A 23850-nucleotide genomic window follows, 5' to 3' on the forward strand; every position below is an offset into this window, starting at 1 on the left:
TTGGAACTGCACAAGAAAACGAACTGGAAATACACGGGACCGAGTGAGTTTGGCGCCTTTCCGTTTCGAATAGCTGACGGAAAACAGTTAGGCAAATACGAGTCTCCGTTTGTGTTAGAGAATACAAATTCTTGACAGTTTACTTGTTTGCCTTTCGTTAAGTTTTTGTTTTTTTTTCAACAGACAACACAAACGGCTGTCATAATTCGAATCTTCCGCTTTTGACAACTTGTTTTGACAATTTGTATGTCATAAACAGGCCTATAGTAGCTCGTTAAGCCAAGAAGTGGAAGAATGAATAGAAACAAAATATTTTAGATTGTTAAAGTTCTTTTGGGCCATTCAAAAATTCTTCATTTTTTATGGCATCACTGTTTCCAATGAGTTTGACCTGTAATTTTGGGCTCGCATTACTTCATATCGCCGTAGCTGGATAATCAGTTTAGAGCATAATTTCGAAAAAGATTACCGGTTCCTACCGTCAGCTTCAAAAGCACTCCATTTTCTTTATTGATTCTACAATCCCAGACGAATTTCTTGCTTTCTTGAGCTTTTATGATAAAATAAAAGTTACCGATTTTAATCACAGCTGCTTCCACATGTTGGGTGAGATTTGATATCGCTGTTTGGTCAACGTGGCCACAATCATGGCTTGCTACTCTCGTTTATATCTTTCAGCGGCATTCGAATGGAATGTAATGATATCGAACGATGCATCCTCTTCTTTCCTAGCTTTCAGGTGTTTTCTGCTCGTGAACTAAACAATTCTTAATCTCTGCTTGGCGATGTAACTTTTCTGAAACCCCCGTCTCAACCACCGACTGCGCATGATCGCCGTTTTTCTTCCCTGGTTGATTCGATTAAAAACGTAAAAACAGTGAAAATTGTTTGTTGTCATCTGTCCATGAAGCGCCTAAGTTTTCATGAGCTATATTAAACACAGACAGAAACTTGTGTAGAAGACGTAACATCAACGGACTCTGCAAAGGACTAAGTACGAACCGAAATTGCATTAGCTCTCCAAACAAGGGACTCAGAGTCCCATAAAATTTGTCTAGGCGTTATGCAAGACAGGGCAAAGGGCAGCAAAGCTTTTTGAACTAGAAATTTAAAAAATGAGCATATGAGTAAAATTGCTAAAGTTTTGCAATAAAAACACAATTATTATGAGACTGTAAAAGCGCTTTTACTAGCGTAACAACTTTTTTTAAATTCTTCACAATACAATTAAATGTGAAAATGTTGATAAAACTCACCCAAATACTTGCTGCGGAGCAAAAGTACTCTTCATCCCTAACAAGCACGGCAGCTGCGCAGCGTATGAACTCTTCAGTTCTCGCCGTACTGCACGTTCTCGAATGTTCGTATTGCTTTCACGTTAAATTACTTAAAATAGACCAGTTCATCTTGTTGTTTCATAGTTTTGCATATAGCCTACTAATGATTGAATGATTGTTAGTAACTTTTTAGAAGAATATTCCTATAAAATGATCTTTCTGTGAGGTAGAAGTTTTCAAGGTGAATGTATGGTATGAACTCGTCTGAACTCACTGCAGACGCCTCATTCGCTCAACGTCTCATAATATAAAATGAACTATAAAAACTAAGTCCCTTCAATTGATTCTTGTGGTGAAATGCACAAACTTTTCCATTTGTACACAAATATCTCCTTTTTCTTTGAAAATTTGTTTGTGGTGAAAAATATTTCAAACATTTTATAGAAGCAATTTCCTTTCCGCCGTTTGACATCCGCCTTCACTGAATGCTACGAATAATTGCGCATGCTTTGTACGATTGCTTCTGTTGGTGATATTCTTGGTTTAATATTATTTGGAATTTTTCATCTTTTAGTTTTGACGTATTTTTGTCAAACAATGAAAAGCATTTATTATGCTAAGTATATAAAGAAATAAAGTTTATTTTTTTCCTCATACCGAACAGTTTATATAACGTATGAATTCATCGGTACTTACGTCTTATTCGATTTTATCTCAAATAGTTAGCAGCTGCTACGCTTAATTTATACTATGTTTCTTTCAAAGAAACTAATATTTTTTATATACTTCATAGTCATTTTAGTTGTTGCAAAAAGCAGCCTTTAAAGTTGTGGAAATTTCAGTGAAAAGTACAGTACCGTAAAACACTATCCCAAGCACAGCGAGAGCTCGACGTTGCGCATGTGCAGAAAAGAAAAAAAACAGATCCCTTCAGATCGAAGGAGCGTCCTTCACGGGTGTCCTTAAATGTAATTAGGAATAATTTATGTCCAGCTCCTGACAGTATAGGCCAAAAATTTAAAAACCAATATTTATTGTTCTGTTAAAAATGTAATCAACTATCTTCATAGATAAATAAACCTTTTTTCAAATATTACATAACTCATATAAAAGAAAAATAGTACATTCAGCCCTTGACAAGTACTAGGGCTCGAATTCTACACAGCAAGCCAACAACTAACCCCCGAGTTTCGAGCACTTTATTCAAAGGGTAGCATTATTCGAGTAGTACGTTCGGATAGCGTTCGGATATGTTCGGCGCGTTTCGGATTTTTCCCTACCCATTTTCTTTTGTTTTCTTCCACAAAACAATTCCATCCGAGCTAAGCTCCGCCCAGTTTTGCTAACGCTTCGGCGCTAAAAACGCTTTAGAGTATTGTCAGTTTTGCGAATTAGATTAGCATTTTTAAAATATATTTTTAATGTTTGAAAGATTTTCAATAGCATATTCAGTTGAAGTCAGTGTAAAAATTTTGTATATTATTCCTTCAACACATTGAAATAACCATGTTTAAATTAATAAAAACCCTTTGTATTCTACTTCTACCCCTAATAATTTAATATCAACGAAAAGGAGGATTTTATTTATAGTGTTTCCTAACTTCCCGCGTACCAGGGCGGGATAAGTAATAAGGCTTCAAAGGCTGCTTTGTTCAGCACGATGCGTGGTTGGAAAGCAGCACCGTAGCCCCGGGGGCGAACGCAAAACAAGTTTTCGTCATGAAGGAAAACCACCTCCGTCGGCGCAGCCGGAGAAGAAGCCAGCGAAAAAACTGGTTTTTTTAATGCTAATAAGCTGAGCGTGTACTTTCGAAAGCGGAGGTTCACGTCAAAGCGTTTGCTGCTTTGCGGTGAAGGCGATTGTCTGTCGAACGAAACATAAATATGCAATGCGAGCACACATTAAGGCGGCTTCAGTTTAAGCTTTAGGATTTTTTTTCTTTCTTAATGTTAACTTGACACTTGACAGGTCGTTTGAAGGTTTTTGCGTTTTGCGTCGTTCAGTACTGTATTCCATAGTAAATAAGGTGAAACAAGTTCATTGCGGTAAAGCCATCTAAGGCTTATTATTTTATTTATAGAGAAAACTCCCCAAGCCAATACAATCCGCTTTTCACCTGGTTCCCATTTCTTTCCTCTTTCCACATTCCTTTTTGACTATTTCTGGGTATGATTTCATCTGGAAAAAAGTGGATTCTTCGGTCTCACATTACGCGTCCGCACAGAACTCTCAATTACTCAACAATCTACGCCATTTGAACGAAAAATCTACGCAAACAATCGTACACTAACCGCACCGAGGATCGCAACCCAAGACAGTACCAACGTGGCCGCTCCATCGCACGCCCCATCCATGCAGGAAGCGAACGCAATCGTATGGGCCACAAAGTGCTGCTCGTACCCGCCGGACAGCATAAACGCCCACGGTCCAGAGGCGTACACGCTAGCATCTTCACCACCATCGGCACCCTCCACCATCGGAACCAACGCCGGACAGGTACGTTCCAGTACGTTCGGTACGCCTTGCAGCACCTCCATCGGGTTTAGCCGTCCCACGCCGGGACGATAGTACTGGGAGTGTGACGGTCCGGTTGCATAGCTAAGGCCAAGATAAGGCAGCGTATCGTCACTGCCGGTACCGGCCGCAGTTGCCAACGGATCCGACGAACGTTCCGGGTAGCCTGGCAGGGAGAGCGTGCTGCCGACGTCGTTCATCGAGATAAAGAGCGTATTCTGCTCGCTCGCCATCATGTTGGCCATGTTGAACGCGCTGGCATAGTGGCGTACCTGATCGAACGCTTTGCGCGGTTTGTTTTGGCCGTGTGCCCGCCGGATATTGCCATCCTCCACGAACAGCAGGAAGCCGTTGGTGTGTTCCGGTTTCTGAAGCATCTCGAGCGAATAATGCACCATGCGCACGAGCGCCGGCGTGTCACTGCCGTTGGCGATGTCCGAGCTGAAGGGCAGATGGTCGTAATCGAACAGTCCGAGCAGGTAGTCGATCTTGGATGTGTCTAGGCTGGCCAGTTCACCCTGTGGGGATATGGAAAACATTTGAGGTTAAGTTTAGAACGTCCTGGATGAGTTATTGTTAGTTTTGAGAGTCTGATAAGATTATGGGGGTGTTGGTGTTGTTAATAATGTAATAAACAAAGCTCCAATAAACACAATTTGTGAGCAAAGAAAATAAAAACTACTATATTTGGTAATTATAGAACTAATGAACGGGGAACAACAAAAACCCTCTCCTAAACGAACTTAATAACCTATTTGTGTTGCTTGCCGCCGATAACGTCACAAACACGATACAAAGCGAAAAACCGGAAGAGCACAGGCAGCACACACACACACGTACAGACTGCTCTATAAACCCATCCGTCACACAACGAAACAACCCTATTCCGTACGCTGTGCCCTCACTAGTGCCACTAAATGGGATTACAAATCAAATCAAATAAAGGGAGGAAAAAAACCCCCAAAGGGACAGACTGTATTTTCCACTCAAGCGAGGGTGTTTTGGTGCGTGTTTCAGCAGCGTGAGTGTAAAAAAGGACAAAAACCGACCGGGAAGGAATCATGCTGACAGTCGAGCACAATAACGCTTCGTTGCGTTCGATGTCCTGATGATGCACACCCTCCAAAGAGGGATGGTTTAGAAGCGAAGCGAACAGTACGAGTGGGCAGGGACGGATGAGGTACAAGGCATGAGTGGGAGGGGTGAAATTTAATAAATATTTAAAATACTGATTAAGATTCGGACCCGTCGAACGTTGTAACTGTGTCGAGTGTGAGGGTGTGCTTCGCTAATTTCGCGTAATCGGAGATGCTGTGAATGCCGGAGTCACAAGTCATGTGTCTGTGTGGGTTTAATATTGAACGTTTGGGTGGGATATGTTTAAAGGTGTTTTTTGGTGCAATCGAACAATTGATCGAGCTCATGTTTCAGGAAGGAATTGCCTTTGGGTAGCTTAAAATAAGCGAAAATGTATCCCCCCTCTTCATTGAATGGAAGGGTTTGGATTTAATGAATGATTTAGAGTGTTACGGGGTTTCAATTCATATAATGGAACACTTGAGTCACTCAGTAGATTTTTTGTAATGAGTAGGCAAGTATTACAAGCTTCCTGATAAACTTTGCAATCATATAGTGGAATTTTGCATTCAGTAGTGTGAAATTTAAATCACGTCTGTGGTATCGCGAATGCAAAATGCCATTATATAATTACAAAGTCTCACAACAAGCTTGCAGTATTCAACTATTTATTTAAAACATTCCTCTAAGTACTCCTACAAATCCATCATATTTATCGAACCCCTGCAAAAGAGAGATAGAGATAGATAGAGAGAGAGAGAGAGAGAGAGAGAAAGAGAGAGATATATATTCCTCTGCAGTAGGACATTTTCACCCGACCTCTTCAATTCCTTGGCTTCCTGGATGACATCGACATCATCGGATGGAGGCCAATAGAATTGGATTGAGGATCAATGCGACGAAGACATAATACCTGCTTGCCGGAGGCTCTTACCGTGATAGAGCCCGACTCGGAAGCAGAGTATCAGTTGACGGCGATGATCTCGAGGAGGTAGAGGAGTTCTGCTACCTTGGTACGATCGTAACTTCGGATAGCAACGTAAGCAGCGAAATCCAAAGGCGCATTGTTCAGGAGAATCGTGCCTAGTGCGGACTCCACAAACTCTTGCGATCCAGAAGACTCCAACAACACACGAAATGTACTATTTACCGGACCTTGATAAGTTCGGTAGTCCTCTACGAGTCTTGGACTATGCTGACGGAGGACGTCAATGCACTCGCCATTTTCGAACGACGGTGGCAGGGCGTGTGGCGAAGGAAAATGAACCACGAGCTAGCTGAGCTGTTTGGCGGTGCTGATATCCTGACAAAGCCGGTAGGATGCCATGGCTGGGGCACGTGATGAGGATGCCGGACTCATGCCCCGCATCCTCATCCCCGCAGGCGTAGAGAAGCACAGCGAGCTCGTTGGCTGGATCAAGTGGAGTCTAACCTGTTGGAGATCGGGCCAAGTCGACACGACGTGCACATTCCTGAGCAGGCCAAGAAGAAGAAGTAGGACATTTCATGCACCGACCAAATATTTCATATTTTGGGATTTGATTCCCAATTCTTGCGTCTGAGGACTGGTGCCACTTCTTTCTCGACCGACGAAACATCTCCTTATATAAAGATAACATACAGGGTTTCAATCTATATTACAGAACATTTTGAAATAGAGGAATCTTGCATTCAGGCAGGAGAGCATTACAATTCGATTGTGAAACTTTGAAATATGCTACACGCCGTATCATTCAAATTCGATAGGGGTTTGACGCAAAAATCAGTCGAAAAAATCTATTCAATCAATGCTTCTGTCGTTCAGTATCAAATCCCTTGATAATAGAAAATTTTGAAACGCTTCTAGAGACAGGTTCTAAGAGAAAAAAGATGTACGAACATTTTGTTGCCCAACAAGTGCATCCTAGCGCTCCGCAGGCATTAAATCGTGCTGCCCTTCCTGAGAACTACAGTTCCATTTTAATAACAGATTCCTCATTGCACGAGGAAATTAAGACCATACCGAATGATCTTCGGCCGAGGGTAGTTCCGGGCATTTTCATGAACAAGTATGGCCATTTAGACCAAATAAGCCAGTACTACACTGATGGATCATCCTCTGAGGATGGCACTGGCTTCGGTGTTTGCAGAGAGTCCACCGAAGCTTTTTTAAATTGAGGAAGCCATGTAGTGTTTACACCGCAGAGCTAGCCGCATTCTTGTACGCACTATTGATGATAGCAGCAAGACTTTCGGACCAGTACTTCATCTTCACCGATAGCCTTAGTGCTATTGAAGCACTGAGATCTCCGAAGGCTGTTAAGAGTCAGGACTTCCTCACCATCAAAATCATTGAGCTGCTTGGCTCAATGTTCGATAAGGCGTTTGGGATCTCGCTAATTTGGGTGCTATTCCCGGCAATGAGAAGCCTGACTCACTGGCCAAAATAGGCGTCCAAGAAGGTAGGAGTTCCTTCGCTTTCCACAGTAACTTTTCCTGTCTCGCTGGCAGAGCATGTGAGAGGCGGATGAACTCGGGCGTTTTCTCTTCACGATCTCTCCACAAGTGTCCCTGCGGCCTTGGTTTGATTTCGAATCATTTTGCGTTGAATGCTCATCTACAGCGTATAACTCTGGCTCAGACAAAAGTGTGTGGCTGCGGTGACGGATTCCCCGATGTGGAACACCTTCTGTGGTCCTGCGTGGAATTTGAAACCGCAAGACCCTCCCTGTTGAGCGCAGTCGAGCGATATTGGCAGACGAACGTGTACAAAAATTAGAGAAGTGTTGGCCACCAGTGACCTCTCCTACATGGGGCTCATTTTCCGATTCGCCAGAGCCAACGGTCTTGTCCTATGATTCCAAATCCTCATTATCCTTCCAATCCGACAATCTTTTTCTGTTACATGTTGTGTTGTCTTCGTTTTATGTGTTGCCCTAATAATGCCCTAATAATATTGTGTAAACACATAGTCATTGTTGTCAATACGGCGCAAGCCGTCATATTTTAAAAAATATATAAATAAATAACAATGCTTCTGTCGACTAAAGCTGATTGCAAAATTAAACAGCCAAGATGAAAATGTATTTCTCTCCCTAAATGGATGAAAAATTGCATTACACGATTGCAAAGTTCCACAAAGGACTTACAATATTACAATATTCCCCTGAGCGATTGTACCCAATGGCGGATTTGGCGGTAAACGGAGTAAGCGACCGCAGGGGCCTCCGAGCTACTCAGGGCCTCCGAGGGACTAAATCCGCCACTGATTGTATTATTCCATTGTATGGATCGAAACCCTTTAACATTCATTTGTCACTCATTTCTGTCTTTCTCTTTTTATGGAAGGTCTTATAAAAATCTTTATATAAACGTTCAAATAATAAATACAACAAAAACTATATTGGCATTAAAATCCCTTTCCAAAATATACCTAGGTGAGGTTTTGAATAATTTTATTCAAGTTCCAGCGCAATGAAGTTCCTTGAGAACGATGAAAATAGTATTAAGGCTTGCAGATATAATTGAAGCTAGGAAGGCATAATTATAAAGTAAAGACCTTTCTAGGTTGTATTACACAAAAAGAGAAGAGGAAGATTGCTACATGTGCCGTACTACTGTGCTAAAACCTTCGGCCATTTTAAACTACAAATCATAGATTAGAACCTAACAAACCTTGGAACAGATGCTTCGAAGGATTAAGGCAACAGCGCGTTCTTATCAGATATTATAAGAGATTACACAGTTGAGGGTTGGAATCAGAGATGACGAACACATTCAAACTTATTGCGGATAAACGAATCTTTGCCACAGCAGGGGACCTTTCTAGTTCTTGATTCATAACAAAATTCTACCCCAAACTTCATCGAAACCTGCCGACAGGACTATTATTACAGTAAAAAATAACTTGAAAACACATTTCCAACGGTGAATAACGATTCAAACTTTTAAAAAATAACAAAAATGCTTCGTAACCTGTTGCAGGAGTTCCGATAATCGGCAGTTTATAAAATAAGAACCGACAACGATCGGATGAGCCATAATTCGATTACTTCAGCTGCAGTTTAAACGCGATGTTCCCAATGGAACGAACCCCTACCATTCAATGGCCACCACTCTAGCTTGATTTTAAATTATTCATCCCAAGGTTTTGCTTAACGGAAAAAGCATTGACGCAGCAAACATAGTCCTACACTCGGTGTCGGACTCGTCCACCCGCTGGAACGGCTGCTACAATCAACTACTGCTAATCGATCCAGAAGCAATTCGTGCCGAGGACAGACATCGGCCGGATTAGAGCGTAGTACCGCCACCCGACCAAGTGCCGCACACTTATCCTTGTGCAAACATTTGCATTTAATTGGATTTCGCTCGTCTAGTCTCCATCATTCGGTCCAGGGCGGCCCCCAAAAAGACAACCTTTACGACCAGATCGTAACCGTGGTGTGTCTTACCTTCATGTGCAATACCATGGAGCGAAAAGTTTTCGAAAGCGATTAAAGAGAGCCGTCGTTACCGCATGAAGGTCCCCTTTTTACCATAAGTTCTTCAGCAGCAGCTCCATGCAAACCAAGTTACCGGGCACAGCGGAAGAAAAAAGAAACCCACCCGGCTGGAATTGGTGTGTCGGCGTGGCAACGGAATTTGATGTCTCAATAAAAGTTGTGGTTGCTTTCGTGCCGCGTTTCTGGCTTCACTCTCCGTGGCAAAGAAGCAGCTCGCAAGCGGCAAGCTTTTATATCGCTAATTAATGGCAATGATCAAATTTAATGAATTTTTCTTCCTTGCCTAACCGTAGGCTCTCGAGTACAGTCAGCAGTGGCACGGAATCGAGAAAGAATGCAAAATCGATCCGAAGACACCGGTTGGAACTGCCCAAGGTGAGGTCAATTAAAGAACATTCCTGACATTCATTTCCATTTTAGGGTGTCGGTGAGACAGCTCTGCAACCTGTAGCTTTTTTGTCTGCTTGTTTGATGAAAATAATATGAGAATATGACAAAATTATATTTAAATTTGTATAGTTAAATTATGAAATTTTCCTGTTCTGATGTCGAATAACACGGAAAGTAATGAATTCATCCAAGATTCGATTCCCTCCGACGCTTCGCCCAAAGCTTATGACGCCAAGTTTATGAACATAACCATCTTCATTTTAGGGCCGTTTTCTTACTCGAACGAATCTGGCCAGCACCGAACGCAAATGCGCCAAAAACGACGCCTGATGTGGTGCCATAAAAATACGAACGAACTTTTTGAATCGTAAACGCATAAACTGCCTATGAATTCCGACGGGTGAAATAAAATCTTACCTCCCGACGAAAGGAGGCGAATCGGCATAAGCAGAAACATCAAAAACTGATAACAATCTCACGGCCGCGTCCCCACGACCACGAAATGATTGACAATAAACCCGGTCGTGCTGTCGCAGAAATATATTAGGGATGCATGTGTGCAGTGGCCGCTAGCAGTGCAGTCGCTGACCCTGAGCGTACGGCAGAATGAATGAACGAACGAACGATCGAAATAATAATAATGAATAAAGTGGACAGGCATTCGCTGACCACGTCCCGCCACAGTGTTACAAACCGGCGGCGGCGATTCCGTCGTTCGTCCGCATAACGTGACGATAAACTTCAAAAGGAAGCGCACGAACCAGAATGTGCAAGCGTTAAAACCACGGGCGCGGCCAAACGCGTCCCGGTTTGCTCATCACGCGTTCATTCTCTTTCCGCGACGACACGTTTTAGATCCGCGCTTGGAAGCGGCTACGTGTCGATATGACTGCACTTGCCGATGCAGTTGAGATTGTGAATCGACACTCGTTCGATTGGGCCGTCCGGGTAAACGTGCTCAGCTGCTTAACTGATTGGGGAAACTGGCTCAGATAACCAGATCGGATGGTGAAAATGGATATGCTTTTTTGGACAAAATTATGCACTTTATCACTGCAGCGCTTACGCTCCGATTGCAAATAAATATTTTATTTTACTATTAACTGCCCTTATTAGAGGTGGGAACTCCGGAGTTTAACGATGTATCCACCCGGACTACGACGGATAAAACCCGGCGTAAACTCCGGAACAAGTCCCGATTCCCGAGTAATCAGGAATCAACTCCGGAGTGGTCCTTGGAATCAATTGCAGGTTACTCCGGATTGTTCCGGTGTCAACTCCTGATTTTACTTCGTATTAAAAACCGAAATCGAAACCCCGCTAAGTAATTCCGGAGTAATTACGCATTCTCCCGAACAAAAACAAAAATGTCCTGTAAAACATTTTTTTTTTTGCAGTGGCCGTTTCGTTTAGTTAAGAACACCCTTTCGCATGAGACAGGAAGCTTAAATATTTTCGGGCTTACAATCCAACTGTAGGGTACATTTCAATTCTACTTTTCCACCACATAAATCGGTATTTTTCTGGACTCCAGAAGACAGAGAGGAAAATATGGCATTTGGAACAAAACCCCATTCACAGCAAATTATTCCGGAGTGCAATCGGGAGTTGAATCCGGAATTAATATCGGAGATGACTTCGGATTACTCCGGAGTAACTTCGGAGTTTACTCCGAAATGCCTCGGAGCCGGTTTAATCCGACTCCGGGAGAAATGAGAATTTACCCATCACTAATGTCGTGTAGTGACAATATGAATATTTTATGTTTGACTATTCACACGATAGGACTGAGGTTCAAATCTCCATCCGGGGACCGTGCAGCGATTCTCATCCCATTCCCGTCGTGAGTCACTAAAGCCCTTCGATGTCCGGCATATGGGACTTATGGGACCTCAGTCGAACGAAACAAACGAAAGTATTTAAACATCGAAGATCAAAGATCGAAGATCGATACTTAAAACTGCTTGACGCTTTCTACTTTAATTTTAGAATTCTCGAAAGTATAAGCCTATTTTTCCCTTCTTTCTTGACTTTCCTATAACCGTAACTAGTTAGTCAATCCAACGTGACCGCGGACGATCATGATGGGATTCGATATCTGATCCTGCCGAGTGAAAGCCTCGGTCTCTGGACCTCCCCGAAGGGTTAATCTTCAAGTGTAGTGATGGTAAAAATTGACATGATTTTGGAACTGGTTCCGGACAATTCCACAAAAAATCGGAACTAGTTTAGAACTATCCCCGTCCAGTTCTGATGATTTCGAAGGTTCTGACGGTTCTGACTCGAATTTTACGTAAAAACTAACGTTTTATTTTAATTTTCTTATTACTTTAAGATCGCAAGTCACACTGGAAAATAAACTCTAACTCTTAAACCAAGCAATTGGATGCAACTTTACGGAAACTGTCAACTAAGCCAACTTTCGATGTTTGTAAAGTTTAATGCAAATAACAATTCAACAATTTTATTTTGACCACAACACACCAACGAAAGTTGCCTTCCTTCTACACCCTTACAGATCCTTTATAGGATCCTTGAAAATTCTTTTATCGTTTTATTTATCGTTTGCATTCCCGTACACCAAAAGCAAAAAACCCCCATTCCTTAGCCTTCTCTCCATCCCCCATTCCACACAGCATTTCCAAATATCTTTGAGTTAAACTGACCACTGCAACAGGCGCGCCTCGGCTCGATTCTATGCCTTTTTTTATGTTTGCTTTTGTTTCGTTTTATTCCCGATGCCGATTTTATGCACACCATGCAGTCAGTGGCGGCAATTGACGTGCCGAATGATTTATATCAGCCATTTTACACCGTTCGAACTGCACACACAGCACCACGGCACGATAAATCAAATCAAACGTGTCCTGCACGGTGTTCCGCTTCCTAGCGCTGGGGAGCTTCTGATCGATGTGCGGAGTATGTTGTGGGGGATTGTGTATTGAATTCATGCTTTGTTTTTCTTCGTTTTACTGGTTTTACTGTTCGTTTGCTTAGCTTTTATAGGCGCCGGATATTTTACGAGCAGATTGAACGATAAAGAAAAGGGCATGCAGAATAGTTATTGCTCTTTAGTATGAAGTTTGAAGCTTTCTAGAGCTCAGTATGTCGCCAACTAATATCTTAAAAAAAAAAAGACTCATAGTTGTTTGAATAAAGAGCGCATTAGTTTTAAAAATGGTCTTGAAAATTTGAATATCTTCGCCAAAACTTTAACCATAAAATAAGCAAACAAGCGACGATCAATTCTACTTTACTTTCTCCATTTTTTTTTCCTTACACGGCATACAAATTCAAATGCAAACTCATTCATCAATCTTGCCCCAACAACTTACTTCAAATCGGCTTCAGCAAACGAACATAAATTACACTAACCGTTCGCAATCATTACTCCAAAACTGGTCGTTTGAAGTGTAAGCCTTGGAGTCCCGAAACAGTTGAGTTTAAAAAAAATCATCCACAGCATGGGCTGCCCATGCAGCCCATAAATCATGGAGGATTTTATCGGATATCGGTTCTTCCGCTCTGGTGCCGCTGCCGTGTGCCAAAAACGGTACAGATTATGTCTTTATTAAGACGTGAAACCACTCGCAACGGCCCAGTCTACGCGGCAGCGGCATGCAATGATAAATTAAAGCTCTCCACACAGCACAAATCCAACCACTTTTGTTTTGAAGAATACGTGGGACACGTTGTTATCGTTAATAATGTTTCATTGGGAAATGCAAAGTTGTTTTCATGTTGTGCTTCAACAGTGTTGCGTTGGGAAAAATGTCTTCGCATGATAATAGATTTCGTACGTGATGTTTTGAATATTCTTAAAATAGATTGGATTTTTACTACACCTAACACCGTTTTATGGCTTCCCGCTTCGCCATATTCTTCTGTAAAGTAACAGCATAAAATGACTTACACTGCTCGCTTCGACTTGCTTGGGAGTTCAGTTCAAATCATTCGAAACGCGCTCGAAACGTAATCGTTAAAGTTTTCCCACCCTATTGGACGCTCGGTTGTTGTTTCCCCTTCGGGACCAATTGGTAGGGTCATAAGCGAATGAAAAATGTGTTGCGAGCTGAAGTTAATGGATTTTCCAGTCGCTAGTCAAACGACCACAGCGGTGTAGCACACGAAAAAAGCACTTCCGAGCACAAAGAGAAGGGCATGACGGATGCGCTGCCACTCGTAATCGCTTTCGTTTGCAGCAAGTTTTGGGCAGTGTTTTTATTCACTTCTGTCAAGAGCAAAGGTGAAGAGTTGCTACTTACCACGGTTGTTATATACGTGGCGTTTGCTCCCTGCTTTGACTGTTTCCATTCGTTGATGAGGTTTTTACCATCGGCTCGCAGTCCTCGTGCACCGGAAGGATCCGTTTCGGTGGTTGGAATGAAATGCTTACGTCCTCCACCAAGAATCACCTAACCGCGGGAGAAAGAAAGCAATAAGCAAGCATCACAACAACCTTAAACTTGTTAACCGCTGTACCTTAAATTGTTTTCCAATGTCACCGTGGATAAGCTGATGAGCAATGTCCGGCACGGTAGCTGCAGTACATCCACCCGCACTAACGTCAGCATCGTTTTCCCAGTCACTGTCGGGACTGTTGGCGTACAGGGCCGCGTTCGAACCGGAGGTAACGCGTGATGTGGTTGCGAATCCTGCAGAAGTTTTGAAATGATGTTTAGTTCAGTTGAAGCTATTTTCTTTTTTATTCTGTAAGCTTTCTGTAACTGTAACCAAACCCAATCTAGGATGGGGAATAATGGAAAATGTTCACATGGAACCTTCTACCGGGAGTCTGAGTATTAAGTGCGCAAATAAATATCGGCCGTTTTTTCCATAAGAGTATTTTTGCTCGTGGCATTTTTATTTGTAGAAATTGCGTCAATCAATGTATTGGCCATTATTATTTATTAATTTCCTCCAGCTTACGGGTAAATCGTGGATTTTTTTTTGGAAAAATTATACGTTTTTCGACGCCAGGTCCAGGTATCCAGGTAACCAATTCTGGATGTGTTCATAGGATGAGAACTGCTAGTTCGCCAATCCATGTGCCATGGATCGGAACAGATGGAAATCCGATGATGCCAGATCCGATGAATACGACGGCTGCGGTAAAACATCCCATTTGAGGGTATTAAGGTCGAGCATTGTCAGTGCTCGGCTGAAACTAATGAATTGTTTCTGGTAGCGTTCACCAGTGATTGTTTCTCTCGCTTTCAGAAGTTCGTAGTAGATGACGTCGAGCTGGTCCCACCAAATACTCAGCATAACTTTCGAGCTATGGATGTTCGGCCGAGCTGATGATGTTGGGGTATGACCGGGGAATTCCCATGGTTTTTTGCGTTTAGGATTGCCGAACAAAATCCACTTCTCGTCTCCCATCTCGATTCTGTGCAGGAACCCCTTTCTGTTGTGCCGCTGAACCAACAATTCACACATGAAGAGTCTACGTTCAATGTTCCGCGGTTTCAACTCGTTTGGCAGTAATTTTCCTCCAGTAAAGCCGTCAATTCTTCGTCAGCGAACGTTTTGTGCATTCCTTCACGTTGATCTGGATCAAAATCAGACATTTTCAAGAACTAGAAACTCCTACTCGCACGAAATAATCACAAATCTGTTTACACAGTTGGATTATGTAATTAAAGAACTTGATTTGTGACGTTTGTATACGTCAAAATCGCGCCACAGTCCACAGTGGCCCCATCGATTTCAAAAAAGGCCGTTATTTATTTGCGGACATAAAATAAAGGTAAGTTCCATGTAGTCAGGTTTGAAAGATCTTTAATTAATTGCGTTAATAGAAGGGAATCTCTAGGAATAAATAACAAAAAATGATAACAAACCGAAAAGTTTTCTTGGAAAGTTCCCTATGTTTAATTTATGTATAACATAGATTGTACAGATACAATGGCCACGGGATAAACATCACTTTACAAACAAAATTTAGAAACTAAACAACGATACAACCATCCAAAGTATTCTGTAGCAAGTTAAGCTTCTATTTACTTTTAGGACAAATTGATCAAAAATAGAGGAGAATACACGAATAACTACGTTCTTCAAGATGCTTCAGGCATCTTGCGAACAATTTTTGAACAAATAGGATGAGATTAAGGTGGAGTTCCAACAGTTCTTGGATTGAACCTAACTCTCAAATAACTTCTGCCCTCAAAACTACTGTCTTTACGATCGAGATTGGGATTTTTCTGAGCATTCCGTGTTGCAAAAATTGCTATCTTCTACTTTTAGTTGCAAACTATATACTTTGTAGTAAAAGAATAAAGGGCTAAATGTAGACAAAACCATACGAGTTATGAATACGATGTTATGGTCGAAACCGCATAAAAAAGATGTTTCCCATACCGGGAATCGAACCCGGGCCTTCCGGGTGAGAGCCGGATATCCTAACCACTAGACAATATGGGACTTGTTGTTCGTCTTAGGATAAGCATAGATCCAATGATGTTGATTTCCACAGGCCACAGGCCACACATCGCTGAATTTGATCTTTCTCTCTTTGCGTATTCACCGTCGCAAGCCTGTGCGTTGGTTTTCTTGGTTGTGTTTAAAAATAGTTAGTCAAACTGCGCATGTTTTCTAAAGGCAGATTCGATATTTTTAGAATACTTTTTCGACTTCTAGATTGTTTTAACACGACGATAAAAAGCCATTTTTACCAAAGCGATGCAATTGAAACACTATCAATCGCACAATCTTTTCCACATAGTTTCCACCAGCTAATTCCTTCCCTACAGCCAAACCTCCCACTAGGAAGTGAAAATATTGTCGCACGGGAAAACACTTACCGACCGCTTTGCCCGCCTCGAGGGCCCATTTGGCGATGGAGGCAAGTTTTTTCGCCGCATCGTTGGTACACTCGCCCCGGTGAACGGTCGGATCCATCGCCACGGTGCCAAAGTTGGATTTCACACCGGTCAGAAAGGCTGTCCCGGCACAGGCACTGTCCGGCACACGGCTATCGACGCAGTAAGTCTGGGAACGAACGAGAAAAACAAAATGCCATCGATGGATTAGAAGCCCCCAGGAGGCAAAGAGCTAGCTGGAAATAGTTCGTCCACCCTCGCTGAAAGCAAAAACAAATCCCATCCATCCCCATCAGCTCGGGAAAGGTTCCCATCAACACCGGACCGAACGCGAGCGCCCCTGTCGAATCGAAGGGCACGACTAAGTGGTCAATTTATTACACCATCCCTTCAACGGGGGTTTGGAAGATTCAGCGCTAGCGTTGGTTGGGAAATTTTGTTGCGAAAAACTCTCCACAAACACCGAACTTGCACCCATGAAAATGCAAAGAATGACGCTACAAATCATGGTCCGCAAACACCTAACGGACTTCACATGCCTCCCCAGGCAGCCATGTGTTTCCAATCAATAAGCGGAAAAATAGAATACGAATCCTGCCCGGCTACCCGGAAGGTTCCCGTTCCAACGTGTCATCGTTCAATTGCTTCTCCCATTCTCTGCTTCCCGTTCTGCCTTGCCTTGTTTCGATCGGGAAAACATTTCCCCCAATCGATCAGGCCAACGCATTGGTTGGACTCGTACGTAGTGCTTCTCTTCCTGTCCTGGGGATACAGTTCTTATCCAATTTTCCCACCCCGTCCATACATTTTTGGGTTGGTTTTTCTTTTTCGATTGCTATTCATATTATCCTGGAAGGACTTTTCTTTTCCTACCAGAAAAAGCTGGTAATCATGTTGTGCATTTTTCCGGTTCGATGAAATAGCATGAATGGTACATACCCCTACAGCACATAAAAAGTGTCTTCCGGACAGGGAAAAAGGACCATTTTCCCTGTGAGATGGGTTCTGGAGAATGTTTTTGAATTTTTCAGAAAGGACATGAGCTAAGAATTTAACTTTAAAGTGAGGTTAAAGGTGATGAATTTCCAAGTAGAAAAGTTCGCTAAATAAGATGACTTGAAATCGAAACATGCTTATAAATCTTGGTAAAAAGCTTTTGAGCAATAAAGAACTCTTATGGCTAATATTATTGCCAAAGATATAATATGAACAACATCGATTACCTCATTTTCCACTGCAAAATCCTACAGAATCCGGTTAGTTAGTACCATTATGCCGACACACAATAATCATATCGATAAAAACGAATAGTGCAATCGAAACAAACCAGATTCCGAGCATCCTTCTACGTTCGAAACGATCCAACAGTTGCTCTACCCATTCCATCTGCAATCTGCAGCTCCCCATTACAGGCACGGAACGAACAAAAAGTTGGTACCGATTGGCAACCCAGCGCCCTGCCTCCCCTCTGTACTACTTACCCGTGCATTTCCGCTCCACTTCAAACGCTCGAAGGCAAACGTTTCATTGTCGCCTCCGTTGTAGAACCGGGCAGCAGTGACGGTCGCTTGGGACATACCGGCACCGACAAACACCATGATGTTTTTGGCAATGTTCTGCAACAAAGGGTTGTGGTCCAATGGAGCGAATCGGTAGACGTGTGCCGCAAGCCATTTAGCAGGAGAAAATTAAATGCAGAAATATGTTAAAGTTTTGCAAATGAAAAATGTAACACGGTTGTTAGCATAAGACGACAGTTGAAGATAAGTACATCGAAAGCATCAAGAAGAACATTTAAACGTGCAACATTTGTAACAAGGTTTGATACAGCAGTAGAAAACATGACGACTAGTGTACCAACAGTGCCGCATATCGCTTTGGTCATATATACTTCTGTTCATTGCAAATTGTGTTAAAGAATTTGATAAATACTTTGCAATACATAACCGAAACGATATACCACACTGGCGTGTACAAATGAAGTGACCAGCTTCATTCCTGATTGCTTAAATTTATGAAACAAAGATAAACTAATAGTTAAGAAGTCACATCAAAATTCAATGCTGCTGGTACAATACCAGGCTATAACGTTTTATCAAAATCATTGAATTTATTTCATGATTTTGAATTCAATTCCCCTTTAGTAGTCGACTAATCCTTGCAAGATAACACCAACAACATTCCAAACCATCTTTGCTGGAGGATAGTTCCTAGCATTTTTGTGGATACTTATCCACAAAAATCTCGGTTGGCCATCCGAGGTTGGATACCCAGCTTTTCACAGACGAATCCTCTTCTGAGGCAGACACGGCACTTCTCTTAATAAACGTGAATCCTCTGAATCCTCTGGGCCTGGGTTTGTATTTACTGATAGCCTCAGTTCTCCCTGAAGTACTGGAATCCGTCGAGGTATTAAAGAGCTCTGATTATTTTATCCAAATAATACTGAATATTTTTAACTCTGTTTTCAAATTCTCATTTTAAATGCTCATTTCGGGATGTAATTGACAAAATATCTTGACCAAACAAGGTACCTCTGAAGGCAGTATTTTGGAGAGGTCCATTCCTCCTCGATTCCAAAAGACTCATTCTTCCTCCAAAGTGATCGGAATCACCCTTTGATGCTTCCTTCTTTGTCCCTTCCTTACATAGTACGCACTATCAATGTTTAGTTTAGTTATTTTCTGTTATTTGTTATCATAGTTTATCAGTCCGTACCCTTTCATTGTCCAAACAACACAGATGTACGTCAGTCTTTCCATCCAAAATCGAGTAAGTGATCTGAAGCTGTTGACGGTGATATTGACGCCGGTTATATGTATGGAGTAGGTTGCTTTGGAGACTTTCCAAAAATTTCTATAGCTCCCCCTTTCCATACAAAATACGCTAAGGTATAGAGTCCTCGGCAGCAAGTACAAACTACGTCAGCCTTGGAAACAGACAGCGAGAAAAAGGGACAATTTATATAAATATTATCCACATCTCGGATACGATGCACTACTATGTCCAAAAAGCAAAGTGACATTGGATGTCAAATTTCGCGCGCCAAATGTTTTTGACAGTACTGCCACGTTTCAAGTCACACCATCAACCCGGCTAGGAGTGACAATTCGTTTTCGGAGCTGCGCCAATGGTGTTTTTGTCCATATTGACCATGTCCAAGTTTGTTTGAGCAGCGCGCATGTATCAAATTTTGTTTGCGCAATGCAAAAAACGCTGCGGAAACATTGCGGATGTTACAAAAAGCCTTCGGGGAAGAATCTTTGTCGAAGAAAAATGTCTACAAATGGTACAGTGATTTCAAAAAAAGCCGTGAGAAGGTCGAAGTCGAGGACCGTCCGGAGAGACCATCCACCTCAATCGACGACGCCCACGTCGTCCAAATCAAGGTTTTGGTGGTCTACAATCGTCGGTTGACGATACGAGACCTTTCGTAGCCTCCATTTGTGGGAAAACAACAGCTGGTTTGGAACCAGCCGACTTCTGGTAGTTCAACAAGCTAAAACGGCCGCTTTGGGCCGCACCGTTTTGACACTATCGAGAAGATAGAAGCCGCAGCGACGGCGGAACTAAAGGTCATCCCAGCATCTGCATTTTCCACCTTGCTTCGAGAAGTGGGACAAGAGGTGGAAGAGGTTCATTGCATCGGAAGGGGATTAATTCGAAGATGATTCGACCTTCATTTGGTCTAATAAATAAAAAAAAAAAACATTTTACAGGAGAAGGAAATATCCCCAAACGAAACGTTGTTTCCTGAATTGGTAGATTTAAGTCTAGTTGTTACGTTATACGAGTTGGCTGTTCCCCAGTGAATAAATCAACTATTGCTGATGATTATGTGTTAGAGAAATACTTCATACATTGTGATCCAAATTTCTTCTGCAATGTATTTTTAATGCTCCGAGAAAAAGGAATCAAAACGACAATTTTGTATAAAACTGGCCGTAGTTCCAGATAGTATTCAAATCAGGACTCTTGCTCAAGAAGATTCTTTTGTGCATTTGATGCACATAGAGCTCCTCGAGGCTGCAGAAGTCTACGATACCGTTGACAGTCTAGCACCGTCGTTTGCCAATCAATCATCCTGACTATTCTGGTGTATGCATCAGAGCCATCAAATCATCAAGATTCAGGACTATCACACCCTTGTTTTCGATACAAATTAAAAAAGATTTTCGATAACCTTACAAGGTTATTGTGCCTGTCGGCTCCTTGGTTTTGCTGGCGTCAGGGTCGCCAGCGACAACATTAGATCACTGAATCAATTGAATTAGGTTTGGACGACGTGTAATTGTGACTGGCGGCTCTAGTGTTGGCGGGATGCGTAAGTTGGATGCTACTGTAGCTTCACAAAGTTGTAGTGGCTTTCGGACTCGTGCGTTCTACCAATGGTGGGGCCGTCAGCCACAACATCCAAATGCTGGCAACTTTATGGAGTGCCGAACACCAAGGAGTATCCACAAGAAAAGAGGTTTTCTTGGGAGCCAATTGCTAGTCTCCACGGCACGATACTCCAAAGAGGCGCCAACCCCTTAGCAGACATAGAAAGGACAACTTTAGAACCATATCTGGCAGTAACAACATCCACAGCCGAGCTCACCCGGGATAAGGTGCACTTGAATTGAGAGAGAAGGAAATGTCTAACCTCAAAATTAGGATATAAGTTTGATAAATTGTTAAGCTGGATATAAGATTGGATTTTAAGGAATACGGCCTGGCCGTCATTACGAAAAAAAAAAGATTTTCGAGATGGATCGTTCGATGCCACCACCATAATAGTTTCTTCAGCTCTTTATTGTAGTTTCTCCTCCATTATCCTTTCCACACATACGGTGCCCAAAAAGTCCTCTGAACGTCTTCCTCTTGTATCTTGAAAAGAGGATTTTGTAAAGACTTTCACTAACAATTTAGACGAAGGAAAATTGGACTTAGTCCATGTCTTAAAAGGGGAAGTGAATATTATTAATAAACAAATGTTCTTCACAGTATCAACTTCGTCTCTTGCAACAGTCATGATGAGCGAAAAACCATCCTCAAACTGATATGGCCGATTGACAGTCTAAAAAATAAAGTCAGCGTAACAATTGCATGGTAAAGGCACCTGTAAGGGTCATTATCACAAGCTGGTAAGTTGCACTATATGCACCCAAACTGAATAGTCACTGAATAGCCTTTTGCACGAATATAAAACGAATCGAATATAAACCCTATTCTTCTCAACCAACATCAAACGTTCATTAAGAAACTATTCATTTTAAATACGTTTTAATCCCATGGGAAAGCTACTGATAGCAACAGTCATTAAACTCAATTTCTTTACGACCTGTTCCTCGCCCATCAGAATGCGTCTACTTCAATCCCACGATAAGGAATGCTTCTGGTAATCTGTTATCGCAATTGAATCGGCTCTTCACCAAACTGGATTACCCCATCGGTCTGATTGCTTGTTCCATTTCGACCTGTTGATATTCAACCTGCTCACTATCGGTGATAAAGCCAACACCGGTCGGCTATCTTCGGCAGCATGATGAAATGTGCATCATGTGCATCGGTTCATTCAAGACAAGAAAATGATATGCTCCAGCCGTGATAAGAATTCATTCATAAACTTTCTGTACCGGTTCGAACCACACTTATCGCAAACCTTGTCTCCTGTTATGTCGCAATGAGCAGCACACATTCTATTAAAATCACATTTTAAGACACAAACTCACAAACACAAAATAATTAAACCAATCACCAAACGATAATTACAATCTTCTGCATCGTATAGTCCTTCTTCTCGTACAGCAGCTCGTGCGCCATATGCTTCCAGTAGTGAGCATCGTGCTCCTCGTGCCCTTCGACCTGTATCCACACGGATCCGGCCATAAAGATGAGCACCAGGCTCAGAAGAGCCTCCCAAACACCCCAACGGTACATGGTCACACTTTTAATCACTTCTTCTACCTTCACACCACGCACACTGGACAGAGAGTCGATCAGACGCGGGTCGTATCTCGCGATATACTGACTGCTGCCGAATGCAACATCGGTTCGTTATATAGGCATCTGATAAGGTTGTTCGAATCGGTTGATAGGCCCCAATCGTTTGGGGCCGCTGCTCCCAAAACCTCCCAGGTGCAATGAATGCTTCCTTGGGATTTATCCCGACAGAGCACAAACCTCAGCGCTGCAGTTGGTGAGCATTGAATGCAGAAAAAAAAACATAATGATTACGTGATGTTAATCATTCTGTTTCAATCACACAAATCAGCACTAAGACGTGCTTGGATTTCTATTCGAACGTCTGATATTTCAAGTAAAATGGGTTTTTTTGTATGTCTTCTTATTCCTAGAGTTTACATTCAATTAAAGGTTAAATGTTTTCCTTCTTTTTATTTTAAATATTTATCTGCTATGCCTTTCCACCTTCCCTTTTTATCCCGTTGAGAAAACTATGTTTGTATTTAGTTTTTCTCTTGAAAAAAGATAACTTTTATAAAAATTACACACAATCTTCTTGTAATGTCGAGCAACGCTCGTATGTCACTATGTTGCGCTTTCTGATGTTGCACAGCACTGACCTGCTTTATGTCACACGCGAGCGTGCCGTGTGCAAATCCGCAAACTCTCGTAGATTTTTGCGCACGACCCTACACCAAATTGGCACGGTGCAAATCATTGTTCCGCGGCCAGGCCGAACGCGCGCACTTCGATCACTCTGGCAACACCGCTGGTCGGTAACACTGGTGCAAAGCATGCGCGAATTGCTTTGTTTCCTACCTTAGCGACCCCCCCTCCCGCACAATCGTTTCGTTATCGTTTGCGCATTGAATTGGGGCTGGGGGAGGCCTGAGAATGTAAAGGGATTGTGGGTTAAAATGATGGTTTGATAAGGGAGACGGATCAATCGAGACGATTGTGTCGGTATTTTTTGTTTTATTTCGTGCAGAGTAAATTACATCAATGATGTTAAAATTGCACACAAACAACATAAACAATCGAGAGCAAACCGGTGATTTGTAGGTGCAGTTTCAGACCATGAAAATCAGAAGTAATGTAGGAAATTATTTATTTTTGTTGTTTTATTTATCGATTACCAAGGACGGGAGGTATACTTCAAATCGACTAAATCATTCAGCTAGCCTACGCTAGGTGGCGCTGCATTATACAATTATGAATAATTTAGTGTAATTATTTAACGAAGTTTGACCATTTTTATGCTATTTTTAAATGGATTTTTGTCTTTCTTAACAATTTATAACGATTCTATTTTCCTCCTTTTTTACTCATTTTTCCAT

At 42.1% G+C, this 23850-nt stretch overlaps 3 protein-coding genes and 1 non-coding gene across 4 annotated transcripts in view; 1 reads left to right on the plus strand and 3 right to left on the minus strand.

Annotated features, from left to right (window-relative positions):
* The window catches only part of LOC126561839 (tyrosine-protein kinase Drl), a 483362-nt gene that overhangs the window by 408249 nt on the left and 51263 nt on the right, over positions 1 to 23850 (plus strand). The gene's annotated exons all lie outside the window — the stretch shown is intronic.
* Positions 398 to 23850, minus strand: part of LOC126562612 (transcription factor Jra) — an 80046-nt gene continuing 56593 nt past the window's right edge. Inside the window, exon 3 of the mRNA XM_050219163.1 lies at positions 398 to 413. The gene's annotated coding sequence lies outside the window, so the exon portion shown is untranslated. The remainder of the gene's footprint in view (positions 414 to 23850) is intronic.
* On the minus strand, positions 3542 to 22489 carry LOC126562025 (membrane-bound alkaline phosphatase-like). The gene is made up of 6 exons (XM_050218436.1): positions 22322 to 22489; positions 18049 to 18183; positions 16550 to 16736; positions 14226 to 14398; positions 14009 to 14158; positions 3542 to 4310 (listed from the first exon to the last, which is right to left on the minus strand). Exons 1-6 carry the CDS (start codon positions 22487 to 22489, stop codon positions 3546 to 3548), a joined length of 1578 nt encoding a protein of 525 aa, XP_050074393.1. The 3' UTR covers positions 3542 to 3545.
* Positions 16098 to 16169, minus strand: Trnae-cuc (transfer RNA glutamic acid (anticodon CUC)). The gene has a single exon. It is a non-coding gene; the product is annotated as a tRNA-Glu (tRNA).

The sequence above is a fragment of the Anopheles maculipalpis genome, chromosome 3RL (assembly GCF_943734695.1).
Source record: "Anopheles maculipalpis chromosome 3RL, idAnoMacuDA_375_x, whole genome shotgun sequence".
NCBI lineage: Eukaryota > Metazoa > Arthropoda > Insecta > Diptera > Culicidae > Anopheles > Anopheles maculipalpis.

Coding starts and splice junctions, on each gene's coding strand:
- LOC126562025 (XM_050218436.1), bottom strand. CDS start 22,489: ATGTACCGTTGGGGTGTTTGGGAGGCTCTTCTGAGCCTGGTGCTCATC. Junction 14,399..16,549: donor CGAGGCGGGCAAAGCGGTCG/GTAAGTGTTTTC, acceptor AAACTTCTGCAG/GATTCGCAACCACATCACGC. Junction 4,311..14,008: donor CCACGTATATAACAACCGTG/GTAAGTAGCAAC, acceptor ATATCCCCACAG/GGTGAACTGGCCAGCCTAGA.